At 36.2% G+C, this 27078-nt stretch overlaps 1 protein-coding gene across 3 annotated transcripts in view; it reads right to left on the reverse strand.

Annotated features, from left to right (window-relative positions):
* The window catches only part of MAGI3 (membrane associated guanylate kinase, WW and PDZ domain containing 3), a 292279-nt gene that overhangs the window by 131507 nt on the left and 133694 nt on the right, over window positions 1-27078 (reverse strand). For all 3 annotated transcript variants that reach the window (XM_015148560.3, XM_077950860.1, XM_015148570.3), the window contains exon 2: window positions 1937-2053. In XM_015148560.3, coding sequence (XP_015004046.2) covers window positions 1937-2053 — 117 coding nt within the window. The remainder of the gene's footprint in view (window positions 1-1936; window positions 2054-27078) is intronic.

A 27078-nucleotide genomic window follows, 5' to 3' on the forward strand; every position in this document is an offset into this window, starting at 1 on the left:
GTATCAAGGTAACCATTAAAAAAAAAGATCCCTACAAACCTTTCTAAAAAGAGAGAGATGACTACATAGTGAAAGGATTTTCATACAAAAGGCTTATATATGGTAAATATAAAAACCATGACAGAATTGAGGCTAAAGATATTGATCACATCAATAAAAATGTAAAAAGTTTCACACTGGCTGAGTAAAGTCCAGAACTATTTGTAAAACAGAGATTCAGAGACTTTAAGAATAACAAGATAGACAAAGACACATCAGGCAAATACAAATTGAAATAAAGGCAGAAGTTGTGATCTGCAGCTACAAGGCAGATTTGTAGGAGGAAATCATAGATAAGGAGGCAGATTAAAAAAAACAAAAAATATTTTATGCGATGCTAAGGAGTCTGAACTTGATTTGTCAGTGGAAATCTTTGAAGGATAAACTATAGATGGACAAGAATCGGATGTCCACTTAATTTTTAAAGTTTTTTCCCTTTCCTATAGTGCTGAGAAATGTGCACTTTAAAAATCGATTGAATTGAGGTGAAATGAGAGGCAGGAGATCCAGTTAGAATGGGAGAAGGTGACAAACACTACTTGAGTGCCTACTCTAGGCCAAGCAGTTTTACATACATGCTCTCATTTTAAATCCTAGTGACAGCTACATGAGGTGAGTCTTGTTATTTTAATTCTATATATAGAGTTTCTGAGGACCAGGAACATTAAGTAACTTGCCCAAGTAAAGTAGCCAGTAAGATTCTAGAGTAAAGATTTTGAACTCAACTTTACTTAGCTCTTTGCCACTACATAGTCAAGGTAGGAAGGGAGGAAGCCAGGGAGGGAGGGAAAAAAAATTATTCCAAGTAAGAGAGAGTTCCTTTCCTTCTTCTTTTTTTTTTTTTTTTTTTTTTTTAAATTTTTTCCTTGTTGGGGAAGGGGCAGATTTTAAAATTATTTTAAAATAATGTTCTAATAAAATACTTGTTCTTGGTATACAAGGCATTGGGAGCTAAAAAGTCTTCTTACTGCATAAGGCTTTACAAATCGATTTACAGGAATAAAATCTAGTTAACAACATGTAAATATATATTCTTTTTTGATTTCCTTTTTTTCTTTTTTCGAGATGGGGGTCTTGCTGTTATCGCCCAGGCAGGAGTGCAATAGCGCGATCTTGGCTCACTGCAACCTCTGCCTCTTGGGTTCAAGTGATTCTCCTGCCTCAGCCTCCCAAGTAGCTGGGATTACAGGTGCCTGCCACCATGCTTGGCTAATTTTTGTGTTTTTAGTAGAGACAGGGTTTCACCATGTTGGCCAGGCTGGTCTCAAACTCGTGACCTCAGCTGATCTGCCCACCTCAGCCTCCCAAAGTGCTTGGATTACATAGTCTTAAATTCTAGTCATCACTTTTTAAAAGTCACAATATAGAATCTTCCAGTTTTTCTACTTTATACTTTTTTTTTTTTTTTTTTTTTTTTTTTGAGGCAGAGTCTTGCTCTTTCGTCTAGGCTAGAGTGCAGTGGCATGATCTCGGCTCACTGCAACCTCCACTTCCTGGGTTCAAGCGATTCTCCTGCCTCAACCTTCAAAGTAGCTGGGATTACAGGTGCCTGCCACCACACTGGGCTAATTTTTGTGTTTTTAGTAGAGACGAGGTTTCACCATGTTGGCCAGGCTGGTCTCGAACTCCTGAACTCAAGTGATCCACCTGCCTTGGCCTCAAAAAGTGCTGGGATTACAGGTGTGAGTCACTGCACCCGGCCCAGTTTTTCTACTTTTAAAAACAAAACCTCTCAAGTTCTCTGAAAATTTTTCTTCTTATCCAATTTTGTTCATTTTTGCTCCCAATTTAGTCTTCACAATTTCATGTGAAATACTCTATCAAACTATCTATAGATGTTTAATTAGTTAAGAAAGGACATTTCTGCTTCAGTTCTTTTATTCCATCACATACTTACATGGAATGGTTCTCAAGTAGAGATTATCTCTGATCACTTGCTGCAGTTTGTGGTCAATTGATCCTTTTTGAAACTGAAGACTTAGGTAATGCCGCAAATCTTTATTAATGACTTTGCCTGGAGCAAAGACAAAAAAACAGAAAATAAATGCATAATTTTTAGACGTTCACTTAAATATAGAAGCTAGTAACTGAATATTCTTAAACCAGTTAGCTATGAACAGGATAAAGGAATCAGAGTATTTTACTAAAAAGAAAATAAAACCAAATTATTTATAGGTACTATAATTAAAATATGTACCTGCAACATAATGTGGGAATAATTTTACATGGTAAGGGAGGGAGAAGGTACAGGTCAGAGAGGATGACAAAAATATTCAGAGTAATTTCATTTAGTCCCATGGCTTTAAATGCTACCTATATAATGATAACTTCCACATTCATATCATGTCTCCATCCTTGATCTACCTCTGCCAAGCTCTAAACTCATCAAACTGATCCATATATGTTGCAGATATATTTGGAAGTCAAATAAACACCTCAAGTTTCAGATAGCCAAAACAGAACTTTTAATTCCATCTGCCCCCAATGTTTCCTCCCCAACATTTTCCCTATTGTAGAAGGCACCATCAGCTTGCAAAACAATCTCGATACCTAGAAATCATCCTTGATTTCTCCTTTTCATTCTACCCATCCAGATCCAACCCATTAGCAACTTTTGTTGGTTCTACTTCCAAGACATACTTGACTTTTCTTCATTTCCTTTGCCACCACCCTAATCTAAGCCCTCACTGATTCCTCATCTGGAATTCTGTCCCAGCCTTCTAATCGGCATCTATTCTTGTCTCCTTTCTGCCGCCCACCACTTAGCAGCCAGAGTGAGATTTAAAACATAAATCTGATAATTACTACTCTGTTTAGGGTCCCCCAAGATATCTTGTACTTGCATCAAAATCTAAAATCCTGAACAGGGACTAGAAGGCCCTACATGTTCTGGCTCCAGCCATCTCTGATCCTAATTTGGTCACTCTTCCCACTGTCAAACACTGCTCCACCTATGCTTGGCCATCTTTCTGATCTTCGAAAAGGGCAAACTGGCCCCACCTTAGGGTCTTCTGCCTATCACTAGATTAAACAGGCATTTTCTGTCCACTTGCTTGACTCCTAGATACAATGTGAATAATTAAGAAAGTCAAAGATTTTCTATTATTTGTGGGGAAAATGGGAAATAAATAGAGAAATATAAGGGCTCTCAAAGAAATATTAAGCAGAAAAAACAGGATTGCAGAAATCTGATAGCAATGAATTTATACTAAGGGTTGAACTTAAAATGAAACTCCAAGTAGTCCAAACCACTGTTCATTAGACAAGGCTTCAGATAATTAGAAAAAAATCAATGCTAAAGCAAAATAGATTATTTTACTAATAAGAACAGTTGATTAAAGTATACTATTTTATTTAGAGCAACATACTTATGACAAGGTTAGATAAACCAAATACTATAGATCAGCTAATTCTTTTAACTATTACTCCACAATATTACATTTCTAATTCCCTCTTTTGCTCTTCTCATATGTATAAATGAACATAACCTATGCAAGACAGTGTTAATATAAACAGGAAATCAGTGTGTGTCAAAAGTTCAGCAAACATATTCAGACCCTAAACTAATAAACACAAACCTTAAAAAATCCTTCTTTTGTCTTGCCAAAAATAGATGCTGAGCAAGGGGGAGCCTTTGTGATTTTAATAAACCCGAAAGATATTTACCAGGATGAACATAGAATAATCTCTGGTCCCAGAGATTGTTTCTATTAAGCATTTAGGGATCCCACTAACCCAAGTATTATTTAGATAAAAATAATATTATTTCATTTTTAAAATTTATAATACAGAATAGTACAGTATACTATTCATCACTGGATAGAATAAAATGCTAATTTATAATCAATATTGCATAGTCTCATTGCTTATTGAACAAAAATATACCAAATAATGAATTCATTAAGTATTTTTAAAATCAGGTAAGAGATGTCTCAAATGCTTTGTAAATGTTATTAAAAAGTTTTGGCAAATCGTTATATAGTTGCCTAAAGGTGTTTTGTGATACTTGGGGAAGTTTGGTTAGAGTTTTTGAATGGACAGAGAATGCATCATTGTTTTTTCCTCACTTAAAAATAGCATAATATAGGCTCTGATATCTAAAAATCTGCTGTACAACATACTTTGTATAAAATATACAACAATTTTAATTTGGATAAAAGATAATACATGAATAATTTAAAAAGACAATCTGACTCAATATTTTGTTTTATTAACTCACGATTTCCTTTTTTTTTAATTTGAAGCTTTACTGTCAGATATGGTATAACTTACAAAGATAACTATAAAATGCTAAAAACTCAGATTGTATTTTAGTGTATAAAATAACAACCATTAAATTAGATATAATTAAGGACAAAGCCACAATAAAATCAGAAATACAGCATAATGGGTCTCTTAAGGCAAAATAATTGAAACAACTCAATTTTTGTTTTGTTTTGTTTTGTTTTGTTTTGTTTTTTGAGACGGAGTCTCACGCTGTCGCCCTGGCTGGAGTGTGGTGGCGCGATCTCGGCTCACTGCAAGCGCCGCCTCCTGGGTTCACCCCATTCTCCTGCCTCAGCCTCCGGAGTAGCTGGGACTACAGGCGCCTGCCACCACGCCCGGCTAATTTTTTGTATTTTTAGTAGAAATGGGTTTCACCTTGTTAGCCAGGTTGGTCTCAATCTCCTGACCTCATGATCCGCCCGCCTCGGCCTCCCAAAGTGCTGGGATTACAGGCTTGAGTCACCGCGCAGGGCCTCAATTCTTCTTTCAAGGGCCTACAAGATCTTAAGAGTGAGAGGCCAAGGCTGGAATTGCACTCTTTTTTTCACCCTTCACTTCTACTGGGATTCTAGATGTAACACCGAGATGAACAGTTGCAAAGAAAAGTGTGAGGGACAATTTTGTAAGTGTGATATTTTGGCCCGGTGCTCATGCCTGTAGTCCCAGCACTTTGGGAGGCCGAGGCAGTTGGATTACTTGAGGTCAGGAGATCGAGACCAGCCTAGCCAACATGGTTAAACCCTATCTCTACTAAAAATACAAAAATTAGCAGGATATGGTGATATGTGCCTGTAGTCCCAGCTACTCCAGAGGCTGAGGCAGGAGAATCGCTTGAACCTGGGAGGCAGAGGTCGCAGGGAGACGAGATCGCCCTGCTGCACTTCAGCCTGGGCAACAGAATGAGATTCTGTCTCAAAAATAAACAAATAAATAAATAATTGTGATATTTTATGTAAACATCTGCAAGTATTCAAAAAAGTCATCACACTTTTTTGAGGCTAGAGGCAAAATATTACAAGCATCAAAGAAATATCAATTATGATGAAAGTTTAATAAGTTAACTATGGGTTTGCATTCTCTAAAAGTAACAATTAATTTAAAAAAAAATTGGATGTAGCAGTTATCATGGACTGCCAAAAGAACTTCCTAAGGGGACAAAATATATGGTTCTCTCTTTGATATGATTCCAGGGAATTTGTATTGTTTTTAAAAATATGTAAATATCTTGAACAGGCAGCTGACTGTGGGATTACCAGAAGGCCAACAGACACACTGACTCAAAAAGACACTGCTGAGTATATCTGTACTATCAAGTTGTATATGAACATCTGCCTTTTATTTAGGGATAGTTCACAGGAATGACATTTCAAAGGTATGAAAAACATCCAAGTGAGCTTAATATAGTTGTTACTGAACAAAGAAAAGATTCCTCATAATGTTAGCATTCTTAACATAGTCAGACTTTGCTCTAAATGTTAATATTATGCCTTGACTTTAAGTAATTTATAAGTCAAGGTTACATATATAAATTAAAAACAGATTTATATATCTTACAAATACAGCTCAGTTGGAAAAAAGTCCCTAACAGAAACCTCAATCATATGAATAAATCTAGGTACTCAAGTTTCAACATACAAATCCTTAAAAAAACTAATAACTACAAATCCATACTTTCTGAATATATGCAAATTAATGTTCACCACCAGTTCTCTGTGAGGAACCAGTATATAAAGTAACTATTATTTAACTAAACCCTGGGCATGCTGGCATGGGGATGGCCAGGCAAGCAGCTGTAAATCAATCTAATTACAATCTAATTTCATCATGTTTCCACAAGGATAGATAAGGAATCATTGTCAACCACTTGGCTAAAGTCAAGATACAACATGTCTTTACTATTCTCTAATTCAGTAGCAATTATAAAACTGAAAATAAAGCAAAAAAAAAAAAAATGAGGTCAGTTTGGCATGTCTTATTCTTATAAATTCATATTGATTCATAGTGATCATCTCATTCTCTTCTAAACACAATATTTCATTTTTTTACAATCTCTTCCAATTTTACCACAGTTTAAAGTAGGGAACTGGTCTTGGGTTTTTGCAATATACTTTATTCCTTTTTGGAAACTGGGACATTTGTCTCTCTCCTCTCTCCTCTCTCCAAGTATTTATCCCATATTCTCACTGATTTTGTTAAAAAAATAAAAAAATACTGACAACCCTAAGATTATACCTGAGTCCATCAACTCCTGGGAGGCAATTCATTTGGGTCTTGAAAATTTAAATTCATTTAAAGTGAATGATACTCCATCTTCTCATATTTTTTGTTTGTTTGTTTAATTTCTTCTGTTTCGGGTTGTTTGTTTTACCTTTTACTATGGGAAAAGGATTTCTGCTACTGCAGGATTACAGAAGCAAAGTAAGAATTGTATAGGTCTGATTTTTACCTGTAAAGAAACATTAAGAATATCTTCCTCAGACAGTGAGCTATCCCTTCCCTCTTGTTGCTCTTGCTCCAAAGACAACCTTAAAAGTTCTTTGTGCACTGAGGCATCTCAGCTCGTTTTAAATTTTGGTCTTTGAAAATTCTTAAATGTTTATTTCTTAAAATCTTAGCACTGTATAACTGTGTGATGATTATGTGTTCCTTTCATCTATTAATCATGCACATCCTTTAAGAAACCTGAGCTGTTCAGGGCATTTTGTACACCCATAAGAATTTCTTCTAATAATTTTTCTTTTAGAACTCTCTAGTCTTCAAATCACACCCATAGATGCTATAATCTTGCAAATATCTGTTTTCCTTAAAGGCAAAGGATGGGCATAATCATGTTTCAGTTCTCTTCTTTACAATGATGTCTGCAAGACAACTTGGTGACTTTCTCAATAAACTGTTCAATACAACCATGTCAACACACAACCAATGTTACAAACTAGTCCTTTTCCATTAGACCAAGACTCAGAATAGCAGTCCATCTTATTATTTCTTCTACCTCATGAAATCTATAGCAGTAAGGGAAGACTCCATGAAAGTGGTGAGATTAGCCTAATGCCAGACTGGCTCCCTGGCTCAAGGAAGAGGATCCCTAAAAGAAATAATAAATCAAACTGTCTACTTGTTTGTAAAAACAAAGAGTATTTACAATGCTTTTCTAGATAATCAGTATCTATACATTTCATAGTAAAACATATTCATTCTATGGCACAAAAGCTGTTCAAAAATACCATATACATTGTTAAACATAAATTGTCAGCTATCTAAAGGCGAAGGCCATGGTTTATTTTTTATTGATTTAGTTTATAGATTTCATTTAGTTTTTATAGATTTAGTGTGTACCTAGAAAACAGAATAAGTGAATCAGCTTTTTTTTTTTTTTTTTTTTTTTAGATGGAGTCTTACTCTGTCAACCAGGCTGGAGTGAAGAGGTGCGATCTCGGCTCACTGCAACCTCGGCCTCGGGGGCTCCAGCAGTCCTCCCACCTCAGCCTCCCAAGTAGCTGGGACCACAGGCACATGCCACCAGGCCAGGTTGATTTTTGTATTTTTGGTAGAGACAGGGGTTTGTCATGTTGCCCAGACTGGTGTCAAACTCCTGAGCTCAAGTGATCCACCTGCCTTGGCCTCCCAAAGTGCTGGCTGGATTACAGGTGTAAGCCACCATGCCTGGCCTTAATTTGTATTTTTAACTATTCATTTGACCCTCTCCATCCTTGAATACATGAAATTTTAGAAGACAGTACTCACTTAACTGATACAGCACTCTTTAACAGTCTGTCTACAACTTTATGTTAAATTGTGTTTTTTCAAAAATGAAGCTGATTTTATTTTGGCTCTGTCAAATCACTAAAATAAATTCTTCACCAATTTCTTCAATTCTTCATTAAAGCAGCAAGCTCTATGAGTCTTTATAAGTAGGTTTTAATTATAGTTTATATGTCAATTCCTCAAATTCTGTTCTTTACTTATTAACATTTTAAAACATATTCAGAAAATGGTATCTGGACTGAAATATAAAATAAGGCTAAGCTAACCATTTGAATCTATTATATTCTGGCTCCATTGGGTATAACAAGTCTACAGCAGGAAAAGCCAAAAACCCTTCTTTCTGTGGAAGAGGCATACGAATGAGACAAGAACAAGAAACGGAAACACTGATGACTAGGGCTGTTATTTTAGAATTATTATCATTACTATATACATATTAATTACATTATATTATATGCTATATGTTTTAACTCACTCCTCATGATAACCTTTGAAGTAGGTGTTATAATTATTCCCATTTTATAGGTAAGAAGCTGAAGTTTTAAGAAGTTAAGTAACTTGGCCAAGGTTACACTGCTAGTAAGTGACAGACTTGGGATGTGAACACAGTCAATCTGTCTTCAGAGCCGACACTGTAAACACTGTAAGCACTGTCCTAGAATATCCCTGTTTCTTTCTCTCTCTTTCTGTGTGTGTGTGTGTGTATGTGCACACGTGTATGTATGTGTAAGAGACACGGTCCCTTTTGATGAATTTCTTGTTTTGCATAAGCTTATAGAGTACAGGTTTCCTGTTTCATAAGAGCCTACTTTTCCATGACACAGTCTAGTCATTTCTGAGTTCTGAGGAGTAGGTACTTAGGGCTAAACATAGTGAATGAGAGTGAGCCCAAAGGGAACTTAAAGTCTTACAGGGAACATAAACATTGAAGAAGAAATTTCAAATGTGGAAACATAAAAGAGAAGTACAGGAGTTCCTCTTTATCTGACGTTTTGTTTTCCATGGTTTGTTACCCACAGTCAGCCTTGGTCTGAAAGTATTAAATGGAAAATTCCAGAAATAAACAATTAATAAGTTTTAGATTGCACACCATTCTGAGTGCTGAGATGAACTCCCATACTGTCCTATTCCATCCCGCCTGGGATGTGAGTCATCCCTCTGTCCTGCTGTATCATCCCTATATCCATGCCATATATGCTACCCACACATTAGTTACTCAGTAGCTATCTTAGTAGCTGTCTGGGTTATTAGATCAAAAAACATAGTATATATAGGATCCGGTACATATCCCCCAAGAATAAGGGGGGACTACTATACAGAGTAGTGTGTGAATTTACAACTTAGATCCTAAATCTGGGGGTTATGGGAAGACTTCACTAAGTGCCATTGTAGCTGAAACCTGAAAGATAAATAGGAGCCAGCAAGGCAAAAAGGGCAGTGGGGGAAATGTTGGTAGAGGAAACAAGACATGCAACAGCACTTACTTGAGCTGGGGAAGAACACAGTGGTTAGAGGAACTGAAAGAAATCCAGTGTTGCTGGCTCTTAGAAAGTGAGGAAGAGTCCACACAGTCTGCGATAAGAGTTCCAGAGACCAGTAGGTTACGCAGAACCTTGTAACAATAATTTAAAAGAACATCCACTAACTCAGGTCTGACACTAAAACCCTTTGTAATTCCCGTAAGCTAACAACTATGAACATATTCTTTCTAGTCACCTCTATATTCCACATCTGTGTTCAAATGCTTTCTCATTATTTCTAGTCTGTCTTCTGCTTAAAACAATAAATCCAAGGTTTTAAACTCAGAAGGTCTATATCTACACATTTCTCTAAGTATGCCACTCTCATTACAGGCAAGCAGGAACTTAATGAATTTTTAAAATAATTTATATAAATAAATTCCTCTCCAGTCCCAAGTGTGAAAAGCATTAAATACTCCAGAGTCTCCTGAGCCATTTCCATTTTTAAAACTAGTCAGTTTTTCAAGTTACAGTTTGAAGAAACACAGACTAAAGCAATGAAGCAATGTTATTATCTTCTACATAACAGAACCACCACTTCAGCAGTCACAAAAAAGGCTCCTGCTAACAGAGGTCACATTCTTTGTCTATATTATGAATTATGGCAATAGTAAACGTTAAAATAGGAGTGTCCACTTTGCATAGGTTCCTGGAAGGGGCCATCACAAATATATTGGTCAGATTTCATATGCTGCCCTGAGTCCTACATGTCACTGGCATTTGAAGGTCAAGCCTGCTGCTTTCCCTACACGTGCCCAGAAAGGTTTTCTTTTCTCTCTCCCTCCTTTCTTATTTCTTACATTCCTCCTTTTCTTCTTTCCTTTATTATTTTTTAATGTGTTTATAATCAGAAGAATTATAATCATAGCTAGAGAAAGAACTCTTTGGCGTAAGTAGCCTATACATCTGGAAAATCCATGAGCTCTACCAAACTAAAACTACATATTCCTAAAAGTCTAATACTGTTTTTCACATGTAGAATTCCATATTAATATACCATCAAAATTGCTCTATTATATTCAAATTATGTGTAACTAAAACCCATCATGCTGTGGACATTTTTTTGTTTATATGATTTTTATTTGCTTAAAAAAGCAAATGTTTCTGTGTATGATATATTTACAAATAACAGTCATATCTCTAAAAAACTCTCAGACACATGGCTAGGGATCTGAGATGTAAAGAAAAAGAGGTGGTTCCCCAGAGGAAAATGATATTGCATCTATATCTATATTCTCACTTCTGAGGCAACTACACCAGTCTGTCAACACCCAGCTCTACCCTTCTAATCTCCATACCCAATTGTTTTCTCTACTGGTTTCAGTTTTGTGTCTCCAGCATGGAGACAGAATGAGATCCTGTCTCAAAAAAAAAAAAAAGTAATGCTTCAATATATGACAATGCAGTCAAATGCTCAAGATATATTTTAAATGAAAAAAAGCGAGTTACAAAATAAAATATTTGGTATGAATCCAAATTAAAGATAACTGAAGATATGCAAATAAAAAATGTAAGGGACACACATAAAACAAACTCACACTTAAACACTTAACAATACTTAAGAGTATTATCAAAGGATGTAATTACCTTGTGATCTTGAAAAGCATTTTAAATATACTTTTCGCCTTTTTCTTTTTTTTTTTCCTCAGGAGTCTCGCCAGGCTGGAGTGCAGTGGCGCGATCTCGGCTCACTGTAACTTCCACCTCCTGGGTTCAAGCGATTCTCCTGCTTCAGCCTCCCGAGCAGCTGGGACTACAGATGCGCACCACCACGCCCAGCTAATTTTTGTATTTTTAGTAGAGATGGGGTTTCACCATGTTGGCCAGGATGGTCTCGATCTCTTGACCTCCGATCCACCCATCTCAGCCTCCCAAAGTGCTGGGATTACAGGAGTGAGCCACCGCTCCCAGCCTTAAATAAACTTTTTTCTTTAAAAATGTTTTTCTTCATAGTTTTTGTTTTTCAAATTTTCTGCAGTGAAAATACGTTACTATAATGAAAAAAAAGTTTTACAAACTAGAAACCAAATTTTGAAAAATTGTGCCTTTTAAAGGTCATTAATGGAAAAGGAGGCCTAATGTAGTGGACTGTTATGACAAAAAACTTGCAAGTTCTACATGAAAGCTGAGACTATTTGTGTGGGTTTTTCTTTAGTCAGCTGTCTTCAAAATAAGTATTATTTTCACCATTCCTAGGATAAATTGCAATCATTTCTCTTTTAAATGAAACTCTCAGTCAACGGATAAACTAAAGAACTAAAACCTATGTTTGAAAAATAAGATGGAAATCATCATTCTAGACAAGACACAACAAAATCACCACAACCTCCCCTTAAAAGGTCATATATCAGGAAGGGCAAAGTAAAATGGGACCTTCCCAGCGGAACACACTAGAAAAAGTAAAACAATAAATAATCAAAATTGGGTCCTTTTCTTTTCCAAACTTTTTATGGTATTATGGACATTTAGTACTTAAAGAAAAACAGCATTTTAGAAGTGTTATCCTGAGGCTATTTACAATTTTTTCTTTGTGACACTCACATCAGGAATCATTAGCAAACCTGTTGTAATGCCAGATAACCAATGCCTGGCTGGCATACCAATAACTGAGTCATATTATATGCTTCATCCTTTTGACAGGAGGGTACAAAGCCATCTATTATGTACTGTCATTTTCACTGCAAACAGAATAACTGGGTTTAGTAGTCTTTACACATCAAAGTTATGTGCTTCAACAGAATGTCCAGTACTTGAGGTGGAAGATCTGTTACTGATATTTCATTACAACAGCTGATAAAGAGATAGCTGAAAGGGAATACTGACCCAAAAAAGATAATTAGAGAATTCATAGTGTATTTTAAGAGACTTCATTATTGTAAACAATTTCAACCTCTGGATTCAGGCAGTAGGCTGATATAATTAACCAATATTAAAGGAAAAATTTAATAGTCTCCTTTTCTCTGATAGCTTTTAAAAATATATACTGACCCTCAGAACTTTTCTACAGTAAATGGTTAAAGATCCCCAAAATTCTATTACACATCGAAAGTAATCTGACTCCAGAGAGAGTCAACATACATTCAACAAACAAAATAATTTAAGTATTTTCAATTTCCATTTCTAATCTCTCTTTAATCAATAACACATTTAGAATATTTTTTCAATGATCCTTCAAAATGTAAAATGTCAGTTCAACAATGGAAGTGTCTTCTAGGCAACATGACAATATAAGTCACTTCCACAAAAATCCCTCTTTTCAACACAGAAAATGAGAAAAATAATCAAAAATAGAAAGAAAAAATGTAATCTCTTAAAAAAGTTATCAACTCCAGAAAATGCAAAACAATTTGGACTACACTGAGGGAATGCCAGAAGCTGACAAGCAATTCTCTAGCTCATAAGCACAGCACGTTTTGAAAACTCTGAATAGAAAATATCCGGAAGGTCTCCACTGACATCCCCAGTTTACATGAGCTATCAGAAAGCATGGCAGGACTGAAGGTGGAACTCACTGGCCAAACTTACTGGCCATTTTTCTTCTGTACAAGGTTCTTAACTGGGAGGTGTGATGTCAGTAGGCAAACCTACTTCAAAGCTGCAGATGACAGTGACTTGAGAGTGGAATGGTACATGACAAAAGGTGTATGAGCTGTGGCAGAGTACCTTCTAATTCACCATCAGTTCACCTTGAAGCAGAGGGAACCAAATCAAGCCACCATGCCTACTCCCAACAAGGGAAAGGCAAAAATTCCCAATGCATAGGAGCAAAGGACAAAAATTCAGAGAGAAATGGACATAAAGCTACCAAAATGTTCCCTTGGCTCTAGCTCCCTCCTTACCCACTACTACCAATGCAGGCATTTTAATAGCTAAATAGAGGCTATCTGCCATCTATATCAAGCTGAAGACTTCATGTGCTAATGGTAAGAGCCAAGTGATACCAAGGTAAACTGAAAAGGTAGTCAAGAAATAGCACTAATGGGCTTTACGTGAAGAAGTAAGAAAATTAGACTGGCATATTGAAAAAGTAACTTTGTGTGGAGAATGTACAGGGGGGCAAGAATAGCTATGGGGCATGTAATTAAACAGTGAGGGTCATTGTCCAGGTGAGAGATGATTTTGATTTACAGTCGTAGTGAAGGAGAAAAGGAGATGGATTTGAGATTCACTGTACATACCCATACATATGAAGAGTTTTTCAACATCAAAAACTATCCTTAGAAGAGGAAATAATCTTATTTTGAACCTTAGAATATTTCAGATTATAGACTGACATATAAATTATTTTGTTCTGAAAAATCACAAAGTACTGTCTGGAACAGGCAGGTTAGCCTGAATCAACAACAATTGCTTCAAGAGATAATTTGACACAACTGGTAAAAAAAGAAAAAAAAAAAGAATCATATAATTTCCAAATGTTGGTGGTATTACCTGAAATACTAAATAAAAATAAAAAGGTATCTTCCAAAAAGAAAAAAGCAAAACAAAACAAAAAAACACATGTCTTCTAGTAATTGTGGATAGCTTAAGAACAGGCTCTTCTTGTATTTGGATATACATGGGACTGTGGGTAGAAGTCATAATCCTTGGTAGTACATTTGACAGGAAGATTCAGGGAGAGACAAAAATAATAATGACTCCACGTTTCTCATTTGAGAAACCAGGTAAATTTAAGTTCTATTTAAAGAAAAATAGAAAGGAGAAGAACAGGTTTCAGAATTGAGGCAGGAAATCAGGTTGGTTTCGGGCATGCTGTTTTGATATGCTGGTAAGACGGACACCTTGTAGAAATATCAAGTAGGTTGTTGGATATAACTATGTGGAATTCAGAGAAGAGATCTGAATTTAGAGCTGGAAACTGGACGACTCTACCTCACAGAGAGTAACTGACAATAATCTAGCTTTGAAAGAGATGTGCGGCAATAAGCACTTTCATGTACTATTAATGAGGGTATACAGTTGCACAACCTTTCTGAAAGGCATTATGGCAATATCTATTAACATATACTTGCATATCCTCTTACAAAAGGATCTACTAAGGTAACATTCAAATACAAATGTAAAAAAAAAGTGTCCAACTATAGGGAACTGATGAGTACATCATTAATAATGAAACATATCTTCAACTACTGATTTATAATGTTCAAATATATTGAGTAAAAAAAAAGAGGATGGTGCAGAATAGCATTTAGTATACAATATTTATGAAATTGGTACACATTTCTTATATATGTATGCAAAACATATCCTAAAATGTGCTTATTTCTCAGTGGCAAGACATTGAAGAATTTTTATCCTCCTCTTCGTAACTTTCTATCGAGAGGCTTTTTTTTTTAAGTGAACAACAAAAGTGCACCATTTTTTAGAAATCTATAAAGCTTCTGTTTTTTCCCCCATTCTCTTAAGTGCTTAAGAATTAGAGCAAATATAATCTTTGAGGCAAACAAGAAAAACAAGAGAAGACGACCACCCTGGCCAAGTACAGCTTGCTTTCAAATTTCAGAGCTGCATAACTAGGAACACACTGTCAAAGCTGAGCACCATCCCAGGCTTCAGACCAAACAATTAAGCTAGAGAAGTCAGTCCTGGTTGACCTAAGCCTGTAATTTGATTACTGAAATGAATACTAACAGGCCACTTACAGAACTGGTTCCTCCACTCCGACCCAGTGATTGAATACCATATGGTGATTTAAGGCAATTTACTGTAAGACCACATCTTAGGGATTAGTAAATTATGTACAAGAAAATATGGACAGGAGAAAAACAAATAGTCTGATTCCAATAAAAATACTTCCCATAAAAAAGAAAAAAAAATCACATGATAGAGATGATCATTACTCTTCCCTTAAAATATATAAAACCAAGAGGACAGAAGGGTAATAAAACAAAATACCAAGCACTATGCTAGACATTGGGGATATAAAAATCACAAAGTAATACCTGTCTTTGGTGTCATAATGGCCACCCCAGTGTTATAGTATCACAAACCAGTCTAAACAAATAACTACAAAACCCAGTTAAGAAGCATGTACAAGGTACACAGGAGTATGTACCCAAGAGAAAATAATTGTAACTGGTAGGGGAAGGCAACATAGACTGGAAGAATGAATGGAGAGGATGGATAGAGGGAGCACAGTGGGCATTCCAGGCAGGAGAAAGGGCATGCTGAATGGCATGGAAGGAAAAGCAAGGCAGCAAGGGATTATATGACTAGAGTGATAGGCGGGAAGCTCAGATGAAAGAAGGATCTAACTCATGACCTTAAAGGATTAGAGCATTACTCTGTGGTGAAGTCACTAAATATTTTACCAGGATTCATGACATAGCCAGACTTGTGTTTCAGATGGATCATTCTGGCAACAATGTGACTATGGGAAAAGCAGAACAGTTGGAGGGCACTAACACCAGCACAGGATAAATTTAGCTGCAAACCAATTAATACTGGCAGTAGAAGTAGTATTAGAGGAATCAATGCAGCAGAAAATTGTATTGGCGAAATAGGAGGCAGAGTCAAGAAACACACTAAACATAGGAAATTAGCTGAGATGTGAAGTGAATGAATGCTCACAGATGTGCAGGGGAAGTGCTGTGATTCAAACTTCAAATTATAGGTGTCCCTGCAGGAGAAAAGAGAATGAACTAAATGTTTAATAAACAAGGAGCACAGTTGAAGAAAACTCAAAAATTAAAAAGAAATTACATTTGAAACGAGAATATTAATATTCACCCAAGAAAAAGGAAAAAACAACAACATCATAAAGACAAATTTAAATTCTTTAGCTATGGGGACGGGGAATCTGATTCCAAAAAAAAAAAAAAGAAAAGAAAAGATATTTAAACAGTCCAAATCAAATCAAGGGAAATTAAGACGAAACTCTGTGATGAAAGACACGATGCGTTATCTGTATTCTGTCTGCATGGCAACAAGGTCTTTCTGAGTTGTGGTGGTAATGGTGGTTTTAAATTAATAGATAAATAGATAAATTTCATCTATCTTTTTATCTTTATTTTTCAACTTTTACTTGAGGTTCGGGGGATACATGCGCAGGTTTGTTACATGGGTAAACTGAGTGATGCTGGAGTATGGTATACAAATGATCTTGTCACCCAGATAGTGAGCATATTACCCAATAAGTAGTTTTTTTACTCTCACTTTCCTCCCACCCTTCACCCTGAAGGAGACCCCAGTGTCTTATTGCTCTCCTCTTTCTGTCCATGGGTACTCAATGTTTAGCTACCATTTATAAATGAAAACGTGTGGATTTGGTTATCTGTTCCTGTGTTAATTCATTTAATGTAATGGCCTCCAGCTGCACTGATGTTGCTGCAGAGGACATGATTTTGTTCATTTTATGGCTGCATAGTATTCCATGGTGTATATGTACCATATTTTCTTTGATTTTTTTCTTCAGAGAGAAAAGGAGTAATAATCCGGAGCTCTATGACTAAAGCTAAAAGAAAACCATATAACTTAAGAGCTGCTGTAGGCAAACATTAATACTATGTTATTTAGCTACTGTGATGAAAAAATAAACAGGTGTCACATGAGAAAAAACAAGGCACACAGGTAACAAGACTAATAGATAGAGGGGGGAGGTACAATCCACACACCACCTTATTTTTCATGGTCAAAATGAATGGATGTCAAAAGTTACTGCTTTCTAGAGAGATGTAAATTCATCACAATTCAGTTGGAAAATGTCTGTTGTGAAGTTCAAGTAAGCACTAACATCAATTCTTCTTTGTAGCTCTTCAATAACATACATTTTCATATATTATGATTCTACTACCTTGTTATTGACATGATGAGACAGATTTACAATACACACACTTAGAATTAACATTTTCCAAACTCTCTAATAAATAATTCACAAGTATCTTAACCTCAGTAAACATGAGATACTTTGTTAAATTTTAAATTCAAAATTAAAACCAAGTACACTTTTGTTGATCTTGAAGAATACTATTGTATTTAAAAAAGGGACCAGTAGGCAAAAAGCACCACTGAGAGGAAATTATTCTTAGAGATCAGGATTTGTAAAGAAACAGATGTGACAATTTACAAGAGACCTTAAAAAATAAGACAACTGACAAATAATTAAAATGCTGTTAGTGATAAGATTATGAGTGGCTATGCCCTGTCTTTACATTTTTGTCTCAATGTTGTTACTATTTTTCCAATTAAAAAAAAAAAGTAGAAAAGGTCCAATACAAACATATAGGTAATACTATAAAGACAAAGGTTATATATATATATATAAAAATACTGACTGAAAGGGAATTTGCAGACATGGAAATAAAGTTTAATGTTCAGTTCTGTTTCTGGGAAGCTGTTTATATATAATATAAAAGTTTAATAACTGCAATACAGATAGATTCGTATTTGACTCTATAAAATGAATATACAATTTTTCTTTCTTAGCAAAGTATGAATAATCTTTAAGCAGTAAGGCTATATTTATGTGATAATTATTTTAATTAAATTACGTAACTCAATTCAGTGAAGAAACCAATTTAACTGATTTCATTGGTTAAATTACTGATTTCTAATTATGTAGCTCTTATTGTATTATGGTATATTATAAAACTTAAAAGAACCACTGATGTTTGCTCTCACTTTATAGCAGTGATTTAAAGAAATTTAAGAACTGAATTACATCTTCAAAGAAACTGTGTAAGAAATTCCAATGGATAAAAACAGATGAAACTGTGAGTCCAATTTGAAAAGCTCTACTTCAACAGTTTCCTAGGCTTATACATATGAAGTTGTTTTAGTTCCTTAGCACGGCTGCAGTATGCATAAGACACCTTAAAGGGAGACATGGTGATTTCTGTTGTGTATCATGTTGAGTACTACGGTTTCGAGAAAGGTACCCTGTTTTTTTTCCCCCGCCCTGCCCGCAATACCACTTATGTTCAAACATAAGAGTCGGGGAAACACTACCACCAAAACAAATGGCTAGGTAGTTTACAGAAAAAGAAATGCATGACCTTTAAACTTAAAAAGCCTTCACTCATAAGATGAATGCTAATTAAAACAATATGATTTCTCACCATCAGACTGATGAAACATTCAACAACACTCTGTTGGTGAGGTTGGGAAGAAACAGATATTCTCATACTTTGCTAGTGGACACAGTGGCGTACCACAGGTGGGGTGGTAGAAGCAGATCACCCTTGAGGCCCACAACAAGAGGGTGCATTCTACATAGAGAACTTAAAAATTGAACCTAACTAAAAATTGTTCTGCTTTTTATCATCACGTGCCAGCAATTCTAAACAATGTCAGTGATAAAAATACTCCCTGAAAAACAATTTGTGTTCTAAATTCTAAATAATTGTTCCAGTGACTGCTCAGTTTTAATAACCTGTATGTAAGCTTTAAATTAGCAGATTTTTATTACTTATTTCTCAATAAACACTGAATTAGATATGAAAATTAACTTAAAAAAAAAAAAAAGAAAGTGGAGAACTCCCAGTTTAGCCAGATACACATGGACTGTTACATTTATTTCAGAAGTTAATTTTGTAATGTTTCAAAATTATTCAAGCTCCCTCTGAGTACCATTTATGTCTCTAGCCCCTATGACACCAAATATTTCTGCACTTAAATAATATATTCCAAATAAATAACGATCAGTGTATGCTGTTTCTCTTTTTCTCTTTTCTTTCCTTTTCTTTTTTTGAGACAGGGGCTTGCTCTGTTGCCCAGGATGGAGTGCAGTGTTACAATCACGGCTTACTGCAGCCTTGACCCCCTAGGCTCAAGCAATCCTCCCACTTCAGCTTCATGAGTAGCTGTGACTACAGATGCACACCACCAGGGATAATTTTTGTATTTTTTGTAGAGATAGGGTTTCACTATGTTGCCCAAGCTGGTCTTGAACTCCTGGGCTCAAGCAATCCTCCTGCCTCAGCCTCCCAAAGTACTGGGATTACAGGCATAAGGCCACCGCACCTGGCCTTGTTTCTCTTCTCTAAGTTGTCTTTTTTTTTGTTTTAACTTTTATTTTAGGTTTCTGAATACATGTGCAGCACTGTTATACAAGTAAACTGCATGTCATGGGGGCTTGGTGTACCAATTATTTGGTCACCCAGGTAATAAGCATAGTGCCCAACAGGTATTTTTTTTTTAATTCTCTCCCTCCTCCCACCCTCTACCCTCAAGTAGGCCCTGGTGTCTGTTGTTCCCCTTTTTGTGTCCATGTATTCTTGTTTAGCTCCCACTTAGGAGAACATACGACATTTGGTTTTCTGTTCCTGTGTAAATTGTCTCTTTTTTTTTCTTTTTCCTTTCTGGTAGGAAGTTTTAGATGAGCTAATCAGACACAAAAATGTTTGCAGACAGCTGGAATCAAATTTGAACAATGGACAATAAAACACAAAGCTTTAAAACTGTTATTTAAAGAACAGTACATGGAAACTGTGGCTATGGACATTAACTACGCAAAAATAAAATGTGAGGAAATGGACATTTATATTGAGAAAAGAACAAAAATGTGAAGAATGCTAAGGGAAACAACAAAAGATGCTGCTTTTACATTACTAGAGGAAACCAAATGGCACTGTTTATTTGAATGCACAGTTATAAACTAGTGGGTTAAATAGCATCAATGTTCACTATCACACAGTCATTTTCTCTGCATTTTCCAGAACAAGAAAAACTTTTAGAAGTTTTTTAAAAAACCAAATAGAAAAACTTAAGATGAATTTTCTGGTGAATATATTTTAATAAACATTTTCTGTACCGTAATATTTATTTTATTTTTAATTTATTTTTATTGGCATGATTATATAGTCAACATTCGATCAAATAATTTAGTGTTTATATCTCATTTCTACCCATTATTATATTTTGTTTTATTTCATGGTTATTTTTGGAAATAATTTTGTCATATAGGAGAGGTATATATTAAAAAGTTATCTGCTTTAGGCATCAAATATACTAGGCATGCCACTATGGAGTACAAGATGATACATCCAGTATAGAAGAAAAAATAAGGATAGTTAGAGTTGTAGTACTGCCAGAGACTAAATGTTTATGTTCCCCCAAAATTCATATGCTGAAACCTAATCCCCAGTGTAATTGTATGAGGAGGTGGGGCCTTTCAGAGGTGATTAGATCATGAGGACAGAGCCTACATCAATGGGAATAGTGTACAATAAAAGAGAACCCAGGCTCCTTTACCCTTCTGCCTCATGAGGACACAGCAAAAAGATGGCCATTTTTGAATTGATGTGGAATTGAGCCCTCATCAGGCATCAAATCTGCTGGCACCTTCAACCTAGTACTTCCTAGGATCCAGAACTGTGAGAAATAAATATTTGTTGTTTGAACCACTCAGTTTATGGAATTTTCATTATAGTAACACTAATTAACAAGGAGTTACACAGTTGTATCATAACAAATAGAAACACACTAGGAGGCTAAACTAGAAATGAATAAAAATGGTTACCTATGACAGGGTGGTAAAAGGACGGAGGTAGAGGGTAGATATACAAAATAGAAGCCAGACTTCTCCAACTATACTTTATAATATAGTGTGACTTCTGAACCAACAAAAGTTTTATAAATTCAAGAGAATAAAACTAAATATAAGATCTAAATAAGCAAACTCTGACTGAAAACAAGTAGAAATAAATGAACTTAATTGCTTGTCAAATTAGTAACATAACCACATGAGAACAAAAAATATTTCAAGTCACTTTTGAACACAGTATTCTGACTTACATTCTTACTGGCATATATTCTAAGGACAATAAAAACTATTAAAACATTTAACCTCACATTATGCTTATAGTATTAACATTGGGTTTTGTAATTTTAAACCTATTTTTGTGTACTGTAGGATAAAGCAAATAAGTAATTATGTTGTTCATTTCCAGCTGCAAAATTCTTATTTACCTAAGAATGCCAGTTAACAATGTACAAGGAACGATAGAATTAACAACTCCCGATGAAATAACTGATTCAGGCAAGAATCATCAATAAATGCTGAGCCATTTAGTATGAAATTGTTCCCACTGATTTCCTGCTAATCTCAAAGGGGAAAAGTATTTTATTACACAAAAAAGATGAAACTTATTATTGCTAATCTGATAGCCATTTTATGCAATACAATATGAAGTTTACAGTGTCATCTATGAAGTATTTTTGCCAAAACACTTAATCTGAATAGAATCAACTTGATTTACATTCCAGTTTATAGGAATTACAAAGGATAGAGGAACAAGACAAATGATACCATGAAGAAGCAATCAGACAAATTTAGAATTTAGAACATTCTGCTCTCTTAAAAAGTCTGTCCTCCCTTCAAAAAAAAAAAAAAAAAGGTGGGGGGAGGTGAAGATTTTCAAACAAAAGAGACTAAAGAGGTATAACACCTAAAGGCAATATGTGAACTTTAGTTGGATCCTGTTTAGGAAGGGGGGGAAAAAAAAACATAAAAAATATTTTTGTGATAACTAGGAAAATCTGACTATAAACTGGATAGTAGCTAATATTAAGATATTATTGTCAGTTTTCTTAGATGTGATAGTGGTGTTGTGAGGTATAATATGGAATACATGCTAAATATTTTAGGATTAAAGTGTCACAAAATTTGCAATTTACTTTGAAATGGTTTCACTAAACAGACATGTACACATACACACACATATTTATAGACAGGTGGGTATGGAATCTAGGTGGTGGTTATATGGGTATTCATTGTCCTGTTCTTTCTAATTTTCTGTATGCTTGAAATTTTTCATAATAGTAAGTTGAAACACTATAGAATTCCTTAGTAAATACAATATTAATTAATTCTAGCAATAGGTACTGAAGACGAATAATTTATAGAAAGACTTAAGAACTTATTCTTTGCTATTCTGCCAATTAGGAATCAATCTTTTATCTTTTTCCTTAAGTCAGATCCAAAACAGAAAATAATCAGCAACATCTTTCCTGTGATAGCAAAGTGACTTCTCTGCAGTTTCCTCAACAGGCCAATGATTTTCTTTCATCTAGCTGCCCATTTTACTCAGCTCAACATCCTCTGAAGACCAGCCTAATTTAAATGAAGTTGTATTGAATGCTGAAAGTTTTCTAAACTTTCCGTTTGGCATCAAGTTTTATATTTTGGCTTCTGGCCTAAATAATAAATTCTTAAAGATAACATAATCTTTTATATGCCTTTCCCCTTATTTAACTAGTTCTTCATTTGGCTGAATTCATTCAATTTCCACAGCTTAATTATCACCTATATTCTAGTAATTTTCAAACTGATATCCTCAACTCTTTCTCCCTACTTCCAAATTCACGTGCCTATTGAGTGATGCCAACTGGAAAAGCCCCTCAAACTCAGCAAATCCAAATGTGAATTCATCATACCTCCCTGCCCCCAGCCTCCCACCCCCCGACACACATAAAATCTGCCATAATTCACCTCAACTGCCATTTAAAAAATCTATGAGTTAGCCTTGGCTCTTTTTCTCCCTCTCACTGACATGTCTAATCAGTAATAATAATATTAACAAATTCCAACAATAACTACTATAGAACTAATACTTATATGGTACTTACTATGTACCTGGCACCTGTTCTAAACTCCGTACACATATTAATTCATTTAATTCTCACAACAATCCTATAAAATAAGTATTGTTTTTCTTCCCATTTTATAGATGGGGAGAATGAGGCATAGGGAGGTGTAATAACTGCCCCAAATTTACAAAGCTACTAAGTGACAGACTTAGGACTTGAACCCAGATGTCTGGGCTCTACAATCTTTTTCTTAACTAATACATTATACCTCCTCTTCAATCACCAAATACTGTTGATACCATCTCCCAAATATTTCTCAAACTCATTCAGTTCTCTCCATTTCAATGACTACTACTACCTTAATCCAGGTCACCAACATCTTTAGCCTGATTAAGCCAATAGCTTCCTAACTGCACTCCCTGCTACCAGCTTTGTTTTCCAATTTTCCTAAAGTACAAATCTGCTTATATCATACTTCTACTTTTGTACATAACCTTCCAATTGAGCTAAGAATAGCACTCAAATCCCTTAATGTGGTTTATAAGACCTCCAGCATTCCCTTTCAGCCTCTTCTCCTGCCACTCTGTAGTTCCCTCTCCATACTCCACACCCACTGTCATTCTCACATTCCGCAAATGTTAGGTTCTCTCTCTCTCTCATATGCAGAGCTTGGGACGTGATGTTCCTTTTCTCTGGAACACTCTTCCCCTAACCCCTTGTCTGGTTGTCTCATAGAACCTTTATACCTACATTAACATGTCTATACATAGATACTATATCTTTGGAGAGGTGTCTCTAATCTCCCAGGAGGTTCTAAGTTAGCTGCTCTTCTTATTTGCTCCCCTAGGACCCTGTAATCTCCTCATCACATATACTCACATGTCTTATTACACTGTACTACACCTTCCTAACAGCTTGTCTCACTCCCTGGATTGCAAACATTAGGGGAACAGGAACAACTTAGCAAGAGCTCAATAAATATTCAAGAATTAATAAAATGAGACTGAAATACTTTTTAAGCCTTTTTCAAATAAAACAACTTTTTTGGTCTATTTGTTTTTCTTTATAAACCCAATCTTTTGGAATATTCTACTCAAAACATGTTTGTTTTTGTTTTTTGTTTTTTTAAGACAGAGTCTCACTCTGTCATCAGGCTGGAGTGCAGTGGCGCAATCTTGGCTCACTGCAGTCTCTGCCTCCCAAGTTCAAGCAATTCTCCTGCCTCAGCCTCCTGAGTAACTGGGATTACAGGCATGCGCCACCACACCCAGCTAATTTTTGTATTTTTAGTAGAGATGGGGTTTCAACATGTTCGCCAGAATGGTCTCAATCTCCTGACCTCATGATCTGCCTGCCTCAGCCTCCCAAAGCTCTGGGATTACAGGCATGAGCCACCATACCTGGCCAATATGTATTTTATTTTTAATGATCTTTCACATAACCCAAATTATCTCCATTATTTATTTATCTTCTCAAAACTTTAAAGTTTAATTAAATAATTAAACCACATTAGTTATTAAATAATTAAATGATAATAAAATGTAGCCTTCATTTAATAAATTATTTCATATAATGGTTAAACAATTTATTACATGAAGGTTACATTTCATTATCATTTAATTATTTAGTTCAATGAAGACCACAGAGAGGAAACATAATTTAACAAAGTTGGTTATCTTTCAATCTCTATGTGCAGTTTTCAAAAGAACATGTTACAAAGCAAGCTACTGCTCTATAGTCTTCTAAAATGTCAATGTCATAAGAAGACAGGGAAAAAGGAAGGAAGACTGGTCTAAATCAACAGACTGAAGAGTCAGGACAACTAAAGCAAATGTGATTCTTGTTTAGTTCCTAGATGTTTTTAAAGAGAGAGAGAAAGTAAAAAGGAAAAAAACTATAAAGGAAACTTTAGGAACAATTGGGCAATTATGAACATAGCCTGTGTATTAGTCCATTTTCACGTTGCTGATAAAGACATACCTGAAACTGGACAATTTACAAAAGAAAGAGGTTTAATGGACTCACAGTTCCACGTGGCTGGGAAGGCCTCACAATCATGGTAGAAGGTGAAAGGCATGTCTCACACAGTGGCAGACAAGAGAAGAGAGCTTATGCAAGAAAACTCCCCTTTATAAAACCATTGGATCTCATGAGACTTACTATCATGAGAATAGCATGGGAAAGACCCACCCCCATGATTCAATTTCCTCCCACTGGGTCTCCCCCACAACACATGGGAATTGTAGCAGTTACAATTCAAGATGAGATTTGGGTGGGGACACAGCCAAACCATATCATTCTGCCCCTGGTCCCTCCCAAATCTCATCTCTTCACATTTCAAAACCAATCATGTCTTCCAACAGTCCCCTGAAGTCTTAACTCATTTCAGCATAAACTCAAAAGTTCACAGTCAAATGTCTCATCTGAGACAAGGCAAGTCCCTTCTGCCTATAAGCCTGTAAAATCAAAAGCAAGTTAGTAACTTCCTAGACACAATGGGGGTACAGGCATTGGATAAATACACCCATTCCAAATGGGAGAAATTGGCTAAACAAAGGGGCTAAAGGCCCCATGCAAGTTCGAAATCTAGTAGGGCAGTCAAATCTTCAAGCTCCCAAATTATCCCCTTAAACTCCATGTCTCACATCCAGGTCATGCTGATGCAAGAGGTGGGTTCCCATGGTCTTGGGCAGCTCTGTCCCTGTGGCTTTGCAGGGTACAGCCTCCTTCCTGGCTGTTTTCATGGGCTGGCATTGAGTGTCTGTGGCTTTTCTGGTGCAAGCTGTCAGTGGATCTACCATTCTGGGGTCTGGAGGATGGTGGGCCTCTTCTCACATCTCCACCAGGCCGGCTCCCCAGTGGGGACTCTGTGTGGGGGTGCCCACCCCGCATTTTGCTTTGGCACTGCGTTAGCAAAGGTTCTCCATGAGTGCCCCATCCCTGCAACAAACTTCTGCTTGGACATCCAAGCATTTCCATAAATCCTCTGAAATCTAGGTAGAGGTTTCCAAATCTCAATTCTTGACTTCTGTGCATCTGCAGGCTCAACACCACATGGCTTAGGGCCTGCACCCTCTGAAGTCATGGCCCGAGCTGTACCTTGGCCCCTTTTAGTCACAACTGGAGTGGCTGGGACACAGGACACCAAGTCCCTAGACTGCAAACAGCAGAGGGATCCCAGGCCCGGCCCACTAAACCATTTTTTCCTCCTAGGTCTCCAGGCCTGTGATGGAAGGGGCTGCCGCAATGGTCTCTGACATGCCCTGGAGACATTTTCCCCACTGACTTGGGGATTAACATTTGGCTCCTCGTTACTTATGCAAATTTCTGCTGCCAGCTTGAATTCCTCCTCAGAAAATGGGATGTTCTTTTCTATCACATTGTCAGGCTGCAAATTTTCCAAACTCTTATGCTCTGTTCCCCTTTTGAAACTGATTACCTTTAACAGCACCCAAGTCACCCCTTGAATGCTTCACTACTTAGAGATTTCTTCCACCAGATACCCCAAATCATCTCTCTTAAGTTCAAAGTTCCACGAATCTCTAGGGCAGGGGCAAAATGTTGCCAGTCTCTTTGCTAAAACATAACAAGAGTCACCTTTGCCCCAGTTCCCAACAAGTTCCTCATCTCCCTCTGAGACCACCTCAGCCTGTATTTCAGTGTCCATATCATTACCAGCATCTTGGTCAAAGCCATTCAACAAGTCTCTAGAGAGTTCCAAACTTTCCCAGATTTTCCTGTCTTCTTCCAAGCCCTCCAAACTGTTCCAGCCTCTACCCAGTTCCACCGTCGCCTCCACATTATTGGTTATCTTTTCAGCAGTGCTCCACTCTACCAGAATCAATTTACTGTATTAGTCCATTTTCGTGCTCTTGATAAAGACATACCAGAGACTAGGCAATTTACAAAAGAAAGAGATTTAATGGACTTACAGTTCCACATGGCTGGGGAGGCCTCACAG

The sequence above is a fragment of the Macaca mulatta genome, chromosome 1, assembly GCF_049350105.2.
Source record: "Macaca mulatta isolate MMU2019108-1 chromosome 1, T2T-MMU8v2.0, whole genome shotgun sequence".
Taxonomy (NCBI): Eukaryota; Metazoa; Chordata; class Mammalia; order Primates; family Cercopithecidae; genus Macaca; species Macaca mulatta.